The following is an 18708-nucleotide window of genomic DNA, read 5'->3' as shown; positions in this document are numbered from 1 at the left end:
TAGGATGCACACTGACCACCAGGGAGCAGACGCTCAATGCAGGAGTTGCCATGATGCGCATTGGCCGGCACCATGGACCTGGAACTGACAAACCAACACTCAGCTTCCCCCAAGTGGGACACAGGCCCCGCCATCACCTAGGAATGACACCCCACCAAATCGCAGCCAACATTGCCAAGACCCCATGGCACAAAATGGGGCCCACAGGCCAATCCAGCCCAGAAACGGTCGCTGTGGGTGCCGGGTAATGACGTCATGTAGCAACACCTGGCTTCCTCTCCCTAGTGAGGACTAGCCTCTCTGCAGTTTCTTCAGCCCAGGAACATAACTTGCTTTATAACCAAGTGCAAACATTTCACAATTTAACCAAATGTCTGTGAAGCATTTTCCCGTGCCTCATCTCGTTTGATCCTCACAGAAGTCCTGGAATAGGTAGATAGGAGACTTGGGGGAATCCTATTCTCTTTTCATTAGCCATAAAATGGAGATTTAGAACATTTAGAAACTTGACCCGACTGAAAGAAGAAATGGTGGACCTTGAAAATGACTTCAGGTTTCTCACTGTGCAGAATATAGTCAAACACTGCTGCAGTTAAATATTTTACCCTTTGTTACCCCTGCGTGATCTACAATAATAATCTGCTTTGTGTTGATATTTATTGCTGTGTTGCTGACAATTAACTGAAAGAGAAGTTGGGGTGCTTCACTGGGCTAGAAAAAGTTTAGCTTAATCAGAAAGCAGGTCTACTTAAGCAAGTTTATCCTATCCTATATAATAAGAGTCCAATATGCTAAGTGTCCGGTCATCCATTCAACCAATCAAAGCGTAATATGCTAATGATAAGCTAAGGTGGCTCAACCACTCGCTATGATGTGTACTGACCACCAGAGGGCAGACAGTTGACCGGTTGCTATGACATGCACTGACCACCAGGGGTTAAACACTCCGACCAGTAGGTTAGCTTGCTGCTGGGGTCTGGCCAATTGGGACTGAGAGAGATGGGCCAGACATGCCCTGGAGCCCTCCTGCATCCCTCCCCAGCCCAGATCATGCACCAGTGGGGTCCCTCGGCCTGGCCTGTGCCCTCTTGCAATCTGGGACCCCTCAGGGAATGTCGGAGAGCCAGTTTCGGCCCAACAGTGGAACGACCGGTCGCTATGATGCGCACTGCCCACCAGGGGGCAGACGCTCAGCGCTGGAGCTGCCCCCTGGTGGTCAGTGCGCTCCCACAGGAGGAGCTCCACTCAGCCAGAAGCCAGGTTCATGGATGGTGAGCGCAGTGGCGGTGGCGGGAGCTTCTCCCACCTCCACAGCAGCGCTAAGGATGTATGACTGATGGCTTAGGCCTGCTCCTAAGCCATCAGTCAGACATCCGCCAAGGGCTCCTGGACTGCGTGAGGGTGCAGGCCGGGCTGAGGGTCCACCCTCCCCTGAGTGCATGAATTTTGTGCACTGGGCCTCAAGTATATACATAAAAGGCTAAGTTGATTCGCACATGCGCAATACATATAAAGCTCTCACTGGCACCAACTGCAGGTGTGTGTTTCCGCCACTGTAGATCGTGAATTTGGTTGACATTTCTATTATAGAGAAAGAGCGAATAGCAATATTAAAATATTTCTTCTAATTAATTTCCTTTCAATGTGCATGAATTCGTGTACTGGGCCACTAGTAAAATATATGAAAACACACAGAATCCACTGAGTAGGGAGGCTCGGGAGTTAGGCTTGCTGGATTTCAATAATGATCATGTACTAGCTGGTTGACCCTGAGATGTTATTTTGCAGCTCTGTACCCACATTTTCTAATCTGGAGAATTGGAATAATATCTACCTCACAGGTCAACACATGCAAAGTGCTTAAAAAAGTGTCTGGCACAAAGTATTTTCCTAGTCATATAGGTAAAATGATCACTGATCATTTTCTGACTTAATCTTACTGGTAGTCAACCCAAATAAACAAGCCCCAACGAAGCATTTGGCGCAGATCCCCTCTAAGTAATACATTGCTTGTCACCAATGTAAGGTGATTATCTCTAAGAGAAGCAGACATGTAACACTTTTTCAGGAAAACCTTGAAGTGTAGGAGTTTTCCTTTGTGTGTATGGTTTCTAAGCAGCTTTAAGGAAGATACTGAGCAATCACTAGCAGCTTTATATAGAAGTACTTTCTTTCCTTCAGACAATTTGAAGGTGAACACTAAAATATTCAATCAAAAGATAAAAATCGGCAAAACTTACTTAAGGCTTTCAATAAAATGGCAACTAAAGACAACTGTAGGAAGCAAAACAACACTATCCTATCCATGTGTAAGGCCTCAGTAAAATCTACATCTGAAATACACTGGAATTCATATCACTTACCTCAAAAAGATAAAATAAAGCTGGAGAAGATTCAGAGGAGAGCCCTGGCTGGTTTGGGTCAGTGGATAGAGTGTTGGCCTGTGGACTGAAGGGTCCCGGGTTTGATTCTGGTCAATGGCACATGCCTGTGTTGTGGGTTTGATCCCGGGGCGGGGGGGGGGGGGGGGGGGGGGGCGTACAAGAGGCAACCAATCAATGATTCTCTCTCATCATTGATGTTTCTGTCTCTCTGTCCCTCTCCCTTCCTCTCTGAAATCAATAAAAATATATTAAAAAATAAAAGATTCAGAGGAGAGCAATTAAAATAATTCTGGGAACTAGAAAGGGGCAATGGATAGGGAAATAGGTGGGTAAGGACAGAGGATAACTGTGATAAGAGTATGAAATTATGAAGGGTGTGAATAGAATAAATAGACCAACCAGGAGAGAGTTGGCCATTAAATTTTCAAATACTTGAACTACAGGGTAGCTCCCTTGACAGTAAAAATAAAAGGCAGTCTTGCTTTCAAAGAATATAGCAAACTGGTGAAATTTATGCAAAAAGAAACATGTATTAATAATATAAGTAGTGCTCGCTTCGGCAGCACATATACTAAAATTGGAACGATACAGAGAAGATTAGCATGGCCCCTACGCAAGGATGACACGCAAATTCGTGAAGCGTTCCATATTTAAAAAAAAAAAAAATATATATATATATATGTAGATTAAGTACAGTACAGTTTACACTCTAAGTTTCGACCATTTGCTACCTTAAAAACCTATTGGTAACTATGGTTTCTTTGGTAATAATTCTCAGTGGGTGCTCAATAAAATCCTATTACAATTTAATGAGAGATCATGGTGGTGTAATTTGAAAGCCCTCGGAATACATCTGATTTGCTCTCTCTTGCATTCAGAGCTTCTGCAAGATGAAATGGTTTAGAGAAATCAAAGAATTCTTAATGGGTTATTAGGAAAAGTGAATATCCAGTGTATACAGGTATTCTTAATATTCCCGGAGTCAGACATGACCTTAATGACACAGTCACTGAGGTCAAAGGATCATAGATCTGAACCCACATGGCATACTCTCTCACTGAATGCGTTTTTTATAGGGTTTATTATTATTATTGTTTTTTAACAAATAAGGATGTTTAGTGGTCCAGAAAAGAAATATTCACTGAAACTGTGGAAGTCTAAAGTGAGATATGAATAAATGGTCTAAATGAATATACCCAAAAACAAAATAACAATAAAAAGACACAAAATGTAACCACCTACAATTGCTAAAGATGAAAACAGTTTAAGAATTCAGAGTTTATCAAAGTCCAAATAGATGAAAAAGAAGTAAACAGAACACTAAATAACCTACTTTCTTATGCAGATTGTCTTCCTGGAAGCCAGTTAATAGAAAAATTTCCTAGCACTTTCATGAAAATAACGCTTACTTCTCATTCACTGGAACAAACATGTGCCAACTCTCTGACAGCTTTAGTTACAGAGACAATTTAAGACCCACCTTGTCTTAATAGCCTCAAAGCAGATGAGGCTATAGCCAATAGTTTTAAAATAAAATGAACTTTTGTTAATAGCATAAAATACTTAAAATGGGGGTTGGGTTGGGAAGACAAATGGACTACATAATTCTCATAGTAAGAAGCATTTTCCTTGTGAAGTTCTGACTGATGTTATATATTTTCAGTCCTTGGTCAGGAATTTGCATATGCGAAGGGCTTAAGTAATACACTGATTTTCAACTGCACCAATGGTTGGCGCTCCTAACCCCCACCCTGCTGAAGGGTCAACTATATTTGGTGGGGTGTTTCTAGCTACTTTTTCGTCTACTTTCAAATACATTGTATAACATCCTATTTGATATTGGGAAAATAGTAAAAAGGAAAATGGACTGAACTTGAATGGTAAGGTGAGCTGCTAAAGGCAAAGAAAAGATATTCCGTTTAAAAGAAAAAGAAACACAAGTATATGTGTTCTTTGTCATGGTAACCATCCATACAGTTAGGTGAAACTGCTGCCAAAGTGAAACAAATAGCACTCAGTCAGAAAGTTGCAAGAAATATCTCACCATTATGTTATCAAGATGCCAGAGGGCACTATTAACAGAGGAAAGCAAACAGCAGCACACTGCAAAGTCAGAGCGACACTGGCAGTCACGGTATCACTGCTTCCACAAACACGGGTATTATCACACTCTACCATGAAAATGAAAATGAGGTTTAGCCCTTTTACCAAGGAAAAAGAATGGCAGAGCCACAGTCTACTCAGAGGCCCTTCCCCCTTCTCTATTACACATAATCCTTTCCTTCCAAATACTTCGAGAAATCCTACCTATACAGTGGTTCTCAACCTTCTGGCCCTTTAAATACAGTTCCTCATGTTGTGACCCAACCATATAATTATTTTCGTTGCTACTTTGTAACTGTAATGTTGCTACTGTTATGAATTGTAATGTAAATATCTGATATGCAGGATGGTCTTAGGCGACCCCTGTGTAAGGGTCGTTCGACCGCCAAAGGGGTCGCGATCCACAGGTTGAGAACCGCTGCTATACTAGCTTCCTCTAACTACTCTTCTATGACTAGTCTCACATCCCTCCATACAATACCTGCTATACCTTCGTAAAGCAAAAGTGTGACAGTACTGCCTTCCTGGATGAAACTTCTAATTTCTCCCCTAAAAGCTGAAGCTCAAGTTCTACAACAGGGCCAAACAGGTTCTTCATCATCTGGCCTTTGCTTTCTTTCTCAAGCTCATCTCTTATTACTGTACACATTGCCAATCACTGCACCTTGGACTAGTTTTCTTTTCTGTGTATACTAAGGCAGTGGCCCCTTTCTCTGTCCTCTCCTGTGAAGACTTTCTTTGACTTTCTCCACACCACCCAACCATTCTCTCTTCCAGGAGGTCACAGAACCTGACACACTCCTCTCTTCTGGTGCTTACCATAGTGCATTGAAAGTATTCCTTTTAATGTAGAAATCTACAGGACAAGGTACAGGGGGTGCCAAAGTAGGTTATAGTTATTCATATGGAAAATAACAGTTTAATACAAGAATAAACTGTTTTGTGTATTCACAACTATAAGCCTACTTTTGTCCACCACAGTAAATTCAGAGAGAGCACAAATGTTTGTTCTTTTGTTAAACCCTAGGGCACCTACTATCTGTAAGGTACCTTGTTAATACTAGGGATCCAAAGATGAAGAAGACATAATCTTTGACCTAAAGAAACTAATGTCCAGAATGAAAGTTCAACACATAAAAAAGTTACAACATAGCAAATGCGGAAAGTATTAAAAACAGAGAAAAGTAAAAATGATACAAGGCAGAGAATGATTAAATCTGCCTTGAATGATCAGAAATGTCTTTACAGAGATAATGCTTAACACACTTCAAGGATAAACAAAGCTTACTATGCTAACAAAGACAGGGAAAGGCATTCTATGCAAAACCAACAGCACCTGCCAAGTCATGCAGATATGCCAAGAAATGGTGCAGTATAATCAGGAAAGAATGAAGAACTCAGTACAATTAAGAATATACTACGAAGATAGGCATGGAGGGAAATTTTGGATTTTACCATTCAGGTGACAAGAAGTCATTAAAACTTTTACAAGAATGATTGATATAATTATACTTGCATTTTTAGAACAACCCCTCTGTTAACCATGTGGGAGACAAATAGAAGAAAACCTGACCAGACAGAGATGACTACTTTAATAGTTTATTAAGTGGTACTTAGATTTGGGAATGCCCAGCAAACAGGCTGAAGCAGAAGTCAAAGGAGTGATCACTTCAGGGGCCAGAAGAGAACTCTAAAGAATAGTGGCAATAAAATGTGGACAAAGATAGGAGTTAGCAAATGAGACTGAAAAGAAGAGACAGAAATCCAGGTGTGCAGTAGCACAGAAACAGAGTGGTCAATAGTGTCAACTGTTAGTGAGAGATGCAGCAAAGATAAGAACCAAAAAGTACCAGCTGTGTAATTTGTTAGTTAACCTGTGACCTGACTGAGCATTTTCAATGGACTCTGGGGAGGAACGGCAGCAAGGCGAAGCCTGAGTGGGTAATAAGGTACTGAAAAGAAAAGCAGTGAATTTTTCAAGATGCTGAGACGTGAAGATGCATATAGATTGAGGAAAATACAGGGAGAGTTAAAAACAAACAAAAGAATAGAGGATAAGAACGGATGGAGCAAGCCTTCTGAGAAGACAGGAAGAGAAAAGATCAATAGGAAAGGAGAACTGCTTGGCTCTGAGATAAAGAGACACCTATTCCTCTGAGAGAGAAAGGAGACAAAAGTAAGTTTATAAAGGTGAAGGATCTCAAGCCTTATTTATCTCCGCAATTCAGCCCCTACCACAATGCCTAGCACATACTGGGAAGTAATGAATATGTTAAAAGGGGGGAAACCTCACCAAGGTAGGGAGTTTTAAAAATATTTTCTTTTATTAAACTACGTTAGGTCTAACTTTAGGCCCCTTCAGAAAGTATATAATTTGCAGAGCAGGTAATGAGTTTAGTTTTGTCAGGGCTCCACAAAACAAGTGAGTAGCATGAGCACATGTTAGCTGGAGATTCAGTTTAGCTGGCACAGATGGGTATTGAAGATACTTGGATAGTTCTTTCTGTGCCAAGTCTTCCATAAAATGTTGCCCTTTGTATTTCACCCTATTTCAGTTTTCTTTCTTAATCCAGTCTCTGTGTTCCTAACCCAGTTTGACAGCTGCCTGTTGTCTCTACTTAGTGGTCTGACTTTTGAGCCTGGATCACAGTACCTTCACTTTCAAGCAGCTTTGAATATCCTTAAGAGGGAGGTCAGCCACTGTGATACATTACTTAACATTTATTTCATTTCGATACAACCCAAATTCCAAGATCTGATGACTTTTATAAGTTGAATGTGGACTAAAAACATTTTTTGCCCCAGATTTTAAAATTGGAATTAGTTGACAGAATTTAAAAACTGGGAGTTTTTATGTAAAAATTCAGAGTCCTGGCCTCTCTTGGAAAATCTATAAGATTTGGTAATACTGACCTACATGTTCCTCCATGGTAATAATCAGTGGGAGCCAAACAGTAGCAATGTCCTCTTTCTAGTTGCCCCCTGCTCACCCTCTTGTCCTCAGTCCCAACCTACTATCTCCCCAACAATGAGCTAAGTGTCAGTTTTCATTTATCATCTTACATCCACTCCATTTGACTTACTTTTATTATCAGCCTGGCACTTGTAGGCATTTGTGTTATAACCCTTGATAAGAAAGTAAATAATACAAATGAGGGCAGGGACCTTATTTATCTTGTATACATACCTCTGTATTCTCAAGGTCTAGCTCAAAAATATTTGCTAAATAAATTTTTATTCCAGAAGAATAAATCTGCTAAACTTAAAAACAAATTGGAAGGAGAAGCAGAGGAAAATATATGGATTGTTAGAGGTCAAATGAAAAAGATACAATTTTGCTAATATGGGTTGGTTTGGGGCCCAAAGTTAGGACTATGAAACACAAATGTTGGGTCCAAGGGGGAATGAAGTGAAACATTTCAAATGAAAAACAATTAACAAACTCCTTTATAAATGCATATACTATTATTCACTATGACATTCACTAAGTCATTAGTAAGGTGACTATATTTATACGTGTAATTTATGTACTTAGATATGTAATTATAGAAGAAATAAACTTTATTTTCCCTCATTTAATAACTTTTTTAGAAGTAACACAAGAAATGCATGCTTACTGTAGGAAAAAAATTACAAAGCAGAGAACTCAAAAGCAAGTTAACAGTCATCCTACTACTCAGAGATAACAATGGATAATATTTTGGTGTATATTTTGATACACCTTTTTTAATAAATAGATATGTGTGTGTGTATAATTATACTTTAAAAAAAACAACAAATTTATGATTTCAGAAAAATTTATTCAATTCGGCCAGTATTTGCAGATTATGTGCAAGGCACTACACCTGTCACTTAATTCCAAAATGCTATATTAATTTTTTTCAAAGTCATGAAAGAATTGAATTGTTTAAAAGAGCAGATATTAAATAACTAGTCTATGATAATAGCTGAAGATAATTATTATGAGAGGAAATATGGAATGATAATACTCAAATTTGGGCTTTAGCCCTAAACAACTATGTAACCTTCAATAAGTTACTGAAAGGCTCTCAAATGCAAGGGTGCCTCTTTTACGACATTAAAATAATAATGATATTTATCTTAGAGGGGTCTTATGAGAATGATGGGATTATGGCATAGGACATTTGGCACAAGATACCTCAACACAGCTGCTATTGTCATTGTTATGACATTGATCAGATTATGTTGCTAATATACCATCTTAATAGGAACTGAAGTGGTTGGATCAATCAGTCAGAAATGAAGTTTAAGAATTCAATGGATACAACTCAGTAGTAAAAAAAACGAATATAGTTGACCATTGAACAATATAGATTTGAACTGTGTGTGGGGGTCTGTTTGTATGTAGATTTTTTCAATAATTATGTATAGTACTATAAATATATTTTCTCTTCCTTATTACTTTCTTAACTTTTTTTCCTTTAGCTTACTTTACAAAGTATATGTTAATTGACTGTTTATGTTCCTGTCAACAGTAAGTTATTAGCAGTTAAGTTTTTGGGGAGTCAGAGTTACATGTGGGTTTTCAACTGTGTGTGGGGTCGGCACCCCTAAACCTCCATGTTGTTCAAAGGTTAACTGTAGTTCAGTTATAAGTGGGCAAAGGACCTGAATAAGCATTGTCCCAAGGAAAACAGCAGCACATGAAAAGGTGCACAACATCCCTAATTATTAGGGAAATACATATCAAAACCACAATGAGAGATCACCTCACACCTGTTAGGATGGCTTTTATCAAAAAAAACAAGAGATGGTAAGTGTTGCAAGGATGTGGTGAAAAGGGATTCCTTCTACACTGTTGGTGTAAATGTAAGCTGGTGCAACCACTATGGAAGACAGTATGCAGGTTTCTCAAAAAATTAAAAATAGAACTATATGATCTAACAATCCAACTACTGGGTATATTTCCAAAGGAATGAAATCAGTATTCCCAAGAGATATCTGCATTTCCATGTTTGTTGCAGTATTATATACAACTAGGGGCCCAGTGCATGAATTCGTGCACCTTGAAAGGAACTGTGGGTTGCGAGGCTGCAGTGGGCACAGGGGCAGATCTCAGCCCATCCTCCATGCCCCCGCCCGACCCCTCCCGCCACTGCTGCTCCGCCACAGCCGCTCCCACGTGCTGATGGCACTGGCCCCGTTCACACCCACTGATGGCGCGGAGCAACTGGGGCCAGCGCCAGCAGCGGGTCCAAGTGGGGCTGAGGCCGTCAGCAGGTGCGAGTGGGGGCTGCTGCCCTGATCATCCCTTAGGAGCAAGGGGAGGTGGAGAAGCCCTGAGGGACGATCGGGGCCGGCAGCCACTGCTCGCACCTGCTGATAGTGCCAAGCAATCGGGGCCAGTGCTAGGTGCCGTCAGTGGGTGTGACCGGGGCTGGCGCTGGCAGCATGTGCAAGGGCTGGTGGGACCATGGCGTGTAGGAGCAAAGAATTTTCAGTAACCACCAGAGGCTTGCCCTGATGACAGCAACCGGTGCCCCGCTTTGGTCTGGCGCCCCTGCTCACCTGCTCCACCATCCCACCATGGCCGACGCCGCCAAGTTCCGTGCGTGCCCCCTGGTGGTCAGTGCACGTCATAGCAACCGGTTGTTCTGCTGTTTGGTCTATTTGCATATTAGGGTTTTATATATATAGATAACCAAAATATGGAAATGAGTTAAGTTTCCATTGATAGATGAATGGATAAAGGAGATGTGGTAAATATATACGTACATGTATATAAAATGTAATATTATTTAGCCTTGACAAAAGAGGAAATCCTGCTATTTGTGATAACATGGATAAACCTAGAGAACTTTATGTGAAGTGAATAAGCCACATACTGTATGATCTTACTTATATGTGAAATCTTAAAAAACAAACAACCCTGGCTAGTGTGGCTCAGTTGGTTGGAGAGTCGTCCTGTGCACTGCAAGGTCTTGGGTTCGTTTCCCAGCCAGAGCACATACCTAGGTTTAGGGTTCAGTCCAGGTGGGGGAACATGCGGGAGGCAACTGATCTATGTCTGTCTGTCTGTCTCTCCACCTACCTCCCTCTCTAAAATCAATAAAAAATAAATAAAGAGCAAACATATTTAAAAACAAAAACAAAACATACACACAAACAAACAACTCATAGAGCCAGAATACAATGGTGGTTACCAGGGGGTTGGGTAGAGGTTATGGGAAATGGGGAAATGCTGGTCAAAGAGCATAAGCCTCCAGTTATAGCATGAGTATGTTCTGGGGATCTAATGTACAGTATGGTGACCGTAATTAACAGTTACTGTACACTTGAAATGTGCTAAGAGAGTAAATCTTAAGGTTCTCACCACACACACACACTTGGTAACTATGTGAGGTAATAGGTATATTAACCTGACTGTAGTAGTCATTTCACAATGTACATGTATATCAAATCATTGTGCTGTGTACTTCAAATACATACAATTTTATCTGTTAATTATACCTTGATAAAGCTGGGCTAAAGAAAAAACAGAATTCAACTGACTTAAGATTTTGAGAAGAGTAGAGTTTTCTATCTCCAAATTATCTATCTCAAAAAACTGGGGTACTATAAAGGAGTGGAAAATAAAATCTGCTTAGATGGGACTTTTTTACTAGTACATTTATAAACCAAGAGATGAAGAAACAAGTAAGAATATCAGAATAGTCAAAGTACCTTATTTGGAGAACTTGCCTTTTGCAGAGCAAACAACCCATACAATTTTAGGAAACACCTTTCAAATGTATCTCAAAAGACAATCGCTTTATATATACTTATAAAATGGTATTTATTACATTGCAGTGTAGTTATTTTATGTAGTTACTAGAGGCCCAGTGCACGAAATTCGTGCATGGGTAGGGTCCCTAGGCCTGACCAACGATCAGGGTGGATCAGATTCCCCGCCTACCTGCCTCCTCCTTCCCTCACTCCCTCAGCACCCCACCGCCACCACTGGCCACCCACCATGTTCTGTGCCGCCCCGTGGTGGTCAGCGCATGTCACAGCAAGTGATCGAACTCCCGGTCTCCTGGTCAAACTCCCGAGGGGACACTTTGCATTAGCCTTTTATATATACACTGAGTGGCCAGATTATTATGACCACCTGAAGTTTGTAGGCAAAAAATTAGCTATAATTTTGCGCTGAAGTTGCTAGAGGGCCAGACCATTATAAATAGGGAAGCAGGTTGTTTACCACAACAGTAGAAGTGATTTTTTTCTGAAGATATGGGTAAACAATGTGATTTAACAGCCTTTGAACATGGATATATGTGTGTGTGTGTGTGTGTGTGTGTATGTATACACACACACACACACACACACACACAGAGTATATACAGATTTTAAAATTAGAGGCCCAATGCTGGATTCGTCCAGGTCCATGTCTGGCCCATCTCACCCAGTCCTGATCGGGGCCAATTGGGACCATCTCACCCAGTCCCGACTGGGGCAGCCGGCTGGGGAGGTACCATGGGAGGTTGGCCAGCCAGGGAGGGACCATGGGAGGGCTCCAGGGTATGTCCTGTCTGGCCCGTCTTGCCCAGTCCCCATCGGCCAGACCCCAGCAGCAAGCTAACCTACGGGTCAGAGCTTCTGCACCCTGGTGGTCAGTGGACATCATAGTGACTGGTCGAACAGTTGAATGAACGGTTGGACACTTAGCATATTAGGCTTTTATTATATAGGATTTCTCTCTACTTCTGTCTTACCCTGTTCCAAGGGTAAAGGTTGTACCCTGTACACTTTTGATCTTCCATCTACTACAGCAATTTTCAACCTTTTTCATCTCATGGCACACATAATTACTAAAATTCTATGGCACACCAAAACATATATTTTTTGCCGATATGACAGATTCATTCACAGCAGATGGCTATTGTTGTGTTGGCTGTTGTAATTATTTTATTGGACAATCTAAGGAAAAGAAGTCAGTGCCCCTGACTAAACAGTCAGGTATTGCATGTTTTAAAAATTCTTATGTGCCACAGCACATTGGTTGAAAATCACTGATCTGGTCTATTATGTAGCTTATATTCTATAACAATTTATTGACTAAAGAACTTAGTGAAGAAGCCTATAATTTCAATTCCAAAAGAAATTAAAAAGAGGAACTAACTCAGGCCTTTATCTGGTTATCAAAATTTCAGCACCTGAATTAGTTAAGCAGATTTTTTCATAATGGATCCAGGTCCTGGCTCATCAAGATTAAGAAGTCTGGATTAAGGACACAGAAGGCAGAGTGTAAATGTGAGAGTGTCTGGAAATGTATCTGCATGTCTCAGTGAATTCAGAAGCATACAGAAAATGTTTTAAAATTATTACATTTAATGTCTCCTTAGGCCTCTAGTAGAACAGATAGAGAGGCAATCTTTGAGAAGAGTGGAATGATATGGCCAGTTCTATCAGAACAATTTTGCAAACTCCCTCAGAAAAATAACAAAGTAGAGGGCAAAGAGAATTTAACCTACCTCTCTCCTTGCAAAGGACGAAAAGGAATTCAGCAGCAATTTGTTTGACTCCAAGGTCAACATGTGTCATGAGGCGCACGAGCTTGTTTCTCACAGTTGAGCCAACTTCAGGTCGATTTGTCACATCCCTCAGTGGTGGTAAAACCTAATGGCACAAATGCAAAAACCATCATCAATCGTGGGTGCTAGAGCAAGAAAGGATGACACCATGAAACTGGTCAGTCTTGTACTGTCTACTGAACCCAGTTTTGTAAGCGTGAAAAAAGCATTTAAAAAATAAACAGGTTTGTTTCCAAATAAAATAAAACTAAGCAGCAATAATAACAAACCTCATGCCTATACTGAAATTTCGTTTGAAGAGAAATATCTCTTCACTGTACCAGCATGATATACTCAAATCCGTTTCTGAGCTTTACTCATCACAGCACCTGGGACACCTCTGCTTGTCTGTATCAAAATCCATTTTAAAGTCTGGGTCAAGTTTCTCTTTCTTCCATGAGGCTTCCTTAATACCCTGACTCATATAGACTTTTCCTTTCTTTTAATTCTTGCATTTTCTGTTCACTAGAAAAAAAATCTGTACTTATGCTTTTAGTTGTTTTATTTTATAGTAAAAAGGTTACTAATTATTACTTCCTATATGCTAGTTGCTGAAATTGATGATATACATATATTCTCTATAATCAATCCTTACCATCAACTCTATTTTATAGACTAAGCCTTGAAAGGCTTACATAACTTGCTTGGTTTGTCTGTTCTGCTCATTCTGTCACCCATTCACCTACCCAGACTCCTCCTCTTCTGGTTCTCCTCTTATCTCACTGGTTGCTTTATCTCAGTCTCTTCTACTGATTCTCTTCTCTCCTGTTTTCTGAGTGTTGTAAAATTCAAAGATTGAGTTCTTGGGCAACATTTCTTCACTATTTTCACAATTAGAGCTATTAATGATCTCATCCAGTTTTATGGCATTACCAGAGGCCCGATGCACGAAATTCATGCAAGAGTAGGCCTTCTTTCCCCCGGCTGCCAGCACCAGCTTCCCTCTAGCACCCGGGACCCAGGCTTCCCTCCAGCACCCGGGACCTGAGCTTCCCTCGCAGCCCCGGTTTCGTCTGGAAGGACGTCCGGTCTAATTAGCATATTACGCTTTTATTATAGACTAGAGGCCCAGTGCACGAAATCTGTGCAGGGGGGGGGGGCGGGGGGGGGGGAGGAGGAGGGAGAGTGTGTCCCTCAGCCCAGCCTGCACCTTCTCCAATCTGGGACCCCTCGAGGGATGTCTGACAAACAGGAAGTTGGACATCCCTCTCACAATCCAGGACTGCTGGCTCCCAACTGCTCACCTGCCTGCCTGCTTGCCTGCCTGATGGCCCTAACTACTTCTGCCTGCCAGCCTGATCACCCCCTAACCATTCCCTTGCCAGCCTGATCGACGCCTAACTGCTCCCCTCCAGCCCAATTGCCCCTAACTTCCCTCCCCTGCAGGCCTGGTCCCCCCCCAACTGCCCTCCCCTGCAGGGCTGGTTCCCCCAACTGCCCTCCCTTGCAGGGCTGGTCCCCTCCCAACTGCCCTCCCCTGCAGGCCTGGTCCCCCCCAACTGCCCTCCCCTGCAGGGCTGGTCCCCCCCAACTGTCCTCCCCTGCAGGCCTGGTCCCCCCCAAATGCCCTCCCCTGCAGGCCTTGTCCCTCCGAACTGCCCTCCCCTGCAGGCCTGGTTCCCCCCAACTGCCCTCCCCTGCAGGGCTGGTCCCCCCCTAATTGCCCTCCCTTGCTGGCCTGGTCCCCCCCAACTGTTCTCCCCTGCAGGCCTGGTGCCCCCCCCCAACTGCCCTCCCCTAGAGGCCTTGTCCCTCCCAACTGCCCTCCCCTGCAGGCCTGATCGCTCACAACTGCCCTCCCCTGTCAGCCCGGTCGCCCCTAACTGCCCTCCCCTGCTGGCCTGGTCCCCCCCAACTGCCCTCCCCTGCAGGCCTGATTCCCCCCAACTGCCCTCCCCTGCAAGCCTGGTCCCCTCCCAACTGCCCTCCTCTGCAGGCCAGCTTGTGTCCACATGGGGGCAGCCATCTTGTGTGTTGGGGTGATGGCCAATTTGCATATTACCACTTTATTATATAGGATACTAGAGGCCTGGTGCACAAAAATTTGTGCACTGGAGGGTGGGGAGACTCTTAGCCTGGCCTGCCCCCTCTCACAGTCTGGGAGCCCTCAGGGGATGTTCTACTGACGGCTTAGGCCCACTCCCCGTGCCGCAGTCTGGCCTCCCTCTGTGGGAGGTGACTGGACAGATCAGGGGAAGGCACTGCCCCCATCACCCTGCTGCTGCTGCCACTGCTGGCTGCCTGCCCTTGGCCCTTGCAGCTCCCGTGGCTGCTACCTGCCCTCGGTCCTCACAGCCGCCACAGCTTTGTCCAGAAGGACGTCCAGTCTATCTGGTCTAATTAGCATATTACCCTTTTATTAGTATAGATGGTCTCTATATCCTGGTAGCTCCCTAAATTACATCTCCATCTTGATTCCTTCCCTGGCCTCCAGACTTTTATAGGCCTCTCAAATTGAGCATGTCCTAAACAGAACTCTTGATGCTCCCAGCAAAGCTGTTTCTTCTATAGTTTTGTATTGCAGTGAATGGTAAGCCATTCCTCTGTTTCGTATAAAAACCTTGGAAATATCCTGACTCTTCTCTTTCACACCCACATCAAATCTATCTGCAAATTATTTCAATCCTACCCTCAAATATATCTACAATCCAACCACTTCTCACTCCCTTGTCTAGTATTACCAAATGCAAGCATTACTTCTCATCTGGACTATTGCAATAGCTTTCTAAGTGGTCCCTGCTTCTACCCTGGTCCTTCTATTATTTATTCTCTACGTAGCAGCCAGAATGCTTCTTTGAAAGTCAGAACATGTCATTCTTCTTCTCAAAGTCCTCTAGTTCTCATGGCTTCTCATCTCACTCTTAGTATAAGACAGGGTTCTTACAACTCCTTTAGGCTTCACATTTCCCAGCTTCCTGCTACTTTCCTGACTTGTTTTCTATTACTTGCTTACACTGCTACAGCCACACAAACCTCCATGGAACTCCTTAAACACATCAAGCACTTTCCTGCTTCATGGTCTTGGCATTTGCTGCTTCCTCTGCCCAGAAACTCTTTTTCTAGAAACCTACATGGCTTATTCCCTCACTTCCTCAGGTCTCTGTTCAAATGTCAGTTATATGAAGACATTTCTTGACTATCTACATAATTAGCCTTTAGCCTCTCTTTTTAACCACCCCAATTTAATTTTCCTCACAGTATTTATCACCACCTGACACTGTATATCTCTATTTCTTTACTGCCTGCCTTCTATAAATTAGGCACTATGCTAACAAATGGGGATAGATACAAAGTCAAATAATAATTTACTGTGCCAGACCCTTTATGTGTATATTATTTTATTTAGTCCATTCAACTTATTTCCCTTCCTTCCCTCACTCTCTATATTAAATGCCTACCATGTATCAAAAGATACTGGAGATACAACAGTAAATAAAAATGGAAATTAAGTCTCAGAAAATTGAGTACCCAAAAGGTTTACAGAATGCATATTTTAATATCTCTGGAAGGGTAGAGCACAATGCTCTTTGTGCACTATAGCCACAAAGTAATTGCACAATAAATTCTTATTTGATTCAGCCAACCATACTAAGTTTATCTCCTATTTGTAGAAGACTGAGAAATGTAACAAGTGATTTCTTGTAATATGTGCCTATAGTTCCAGAGTACAGAATCTATTAATAAAGATTATCACACAAGCCGAAACCAGTTTGGCTCAGTAGATAGGGCGTTGGCCTGCGGACTGAAAGGTCCCAGGTTCAATTCCGGTCAAGGGCATGTGCCTGGGTTGCGGGCACATCCCCAGTGGGAGATGTGCAGGAGGCAGCTGATCGATGTTTCTCTCTCATCGATGTTTCTAACTCTCTATCTCTCTCCCTTCCTCTCTGTAAAAAATCAATAAAATATTAAAAAAAAAAAGATTATCACACAAAAATTTTGTTAGCTATATTTTAGGCTTCTTAAAACAAGTTTAAGTGAAATTTTGTTGTTTTTACTATATATGACTCCCAGACAAACTCCATCGGTATGGACTCTTTCTATTATCTCCCACATACTACACTCCAATAATTTTTTTTTTTTTTTGAAAAATCTTGTCCAGCTTCTCTTCCAAACCCACAGCAGCCTCATCTCTTCTATATGCCTCTCCAGACTAACCCAACCTGGATCAGTAATTTTCTACCATCTGTAACTGTTCTTTTTCTACCCGCTCAAATACAGAATACTCAAGACCAATTTCCTTTGGGTATGCATGAGTAGGACTTAATCAGGCACTAACTGTAGGGCATAATAATTAATTAGGCATGGTTCCATTTACAATATTATCAAAGTTAATCATCTGTTCCTTTAAGTTCTACCTTTCTCGAACATCATAGATTATAGTCCATCTTCCTGAGAAGGAAAAGTGGATTTTTGTATTGTGCCTTGTGTCTTTAGTTATCTTTTACTTTATCTATACTGTAATGTTTCTTTGAGAACAAGGGGTGGGCCTCATAATCTTTTGGATATACATGTGTAACCCAAGGCTTTCATATAAAGGAGCTGTTTAACAAATAGATTTTTTTTGGCTGTCTTGGTTATAGATAGAAAATCTAAATAGCTTAGTTATAACTGGATCTCCTATGTGAAAAAGCTGAAATGTATAAAACTGAATTTTCATTTATTCTTCTTCATCAAGTCCTCCTCGTCATGGTAGAATGTCTTACCATAGTCAAAGTTGGAAATGACCTTAATTCATTATTTAACTAGTTTATTTTGCTTAAGTGATTATTTATGCTCTCATGATACCTCTCTCTTACTCCAATAGACTGCAAATCCCTCAAAGATAGACTCTCTACTTCCGTATCAGCAATAACTATTAATGTGCTCTATACATAGTAAAAGTGCTTACTAAATCTTGGCCATAAACATAGAGGGGGAAAATCAACCTGGTATATTTATTAGGAGATATCCTATATGGCAATAAATAAACAAGTAAGTGACTGGCGGTACCATGTACTGTAATGTGTAAAGAAAGAGAAGAAACAGGATGGGAAATCAGGAGATTATTTTGGGATATGTTAAACTTAAGATTCTTACTACACATCCAATGGGAGGAGATGAGTAGGCAGTTTGTTATTTAAGTCTGGAGCTTAGGGGATAGGTCACGGCTGGAGATAGCAATTTGGGAGTCGTAAGTATTTAGATGGTTTTCAAAATCATGACTGCCGAATGAGATCAAAGATGAGTAAAAAGAAAAGACAGAGTATAGAAAACTCTTCTGAGGAACTCTGCATAAAGAAGAGCAGAGAAATGGGGAGGCAGCTTGCGAAGTGGGATTAAGGGAGGGTTTCTTTTGCTGTTATAATAGAAGATGTATTTGGATGCAGACAGAAATGATTGAGTACATTAAAAAAAATATCAGTGTAAGAAGAAAGAGAGGAACTAAATGCAGGAGCAAAGTTCTTGAGAAGGTGAAAGGGAAAGGGATCCAGGATAAAAGCACAGAGGCTGGTCACAGAAGAAAGTAGGGACAATTCAACCATGCGATAGAGGGGAAGACAAAAGATATGGTGGTACAGATGAAGTGATGGAAAGATTTCTTTCTTTTTAAAAAATATTATTTTTATTGCTTTCAGAGAAGAATGGAGAGGGAGAGAGAGATTGAAACA

At 41.6% G+C, this 18708-nt stretch overlaps 1 protein-coding gene and 1 non-coding gene across 9 annotated transcripts in view; one reads left to right on the top strand and one right to left on the bottom strand.

Moving 5' to 3' along the window:
- Nucleotides 1–18708, bottom strand: part of RIC8B (RIC8 guanine nucleotide exchange factor B) — a 111605-nt gene that overhangs the window by 27938 nt on the left and 64959 nt on the right. For all 8 annotated transcript variants that reach the window (XR_011470859.1, XR_011470860.1, XR_011470861.1 and 5 more), the window contains exon 7: nt 12962–13106. Coding sequence is in view for 4 of the 8 variants with exons in the window: in XM_070410974.1 (XP_070267075.1) it covers nt 12962–13106 (145 nt within the window). In the remaining 4 variants the exon portion in view is untranslated. The remainder of the gene's footprint in view (nt 1–12961; nt 13107–18708) is intronic.
- On the top strand, nt 2932–3038 carry LOC139007735 (U6 spliceosomal RNA). The gene has a single exon (XR_011470900.1). It is a non-coding gene; the product is annotated as a U6 spliceosomal RNA (small nuclear RNA).

The sequence above is a fragment of the Myotis yumanensis genome, unplaced genomic scaffold, assembly GCF_028538775.1.
Source record: "Myotis yumanensis isolate MYYU_CA2020_CCGP unplaced genomic scaffold, mMyoYum1.0.hap1 SCAF_3, whole genome shotgun sequence".
Lineage (NCBI taxonomy): Eukaryota > Metazoa > Chordata > Mammalia > Chiroptera > Vespertilionidae > Myotis > Myotis yumanensis.
Note: the sequence above shows the minus strand (reverse complement) of the source record. Positions and strands in the feature narration are given on the sequence as shown.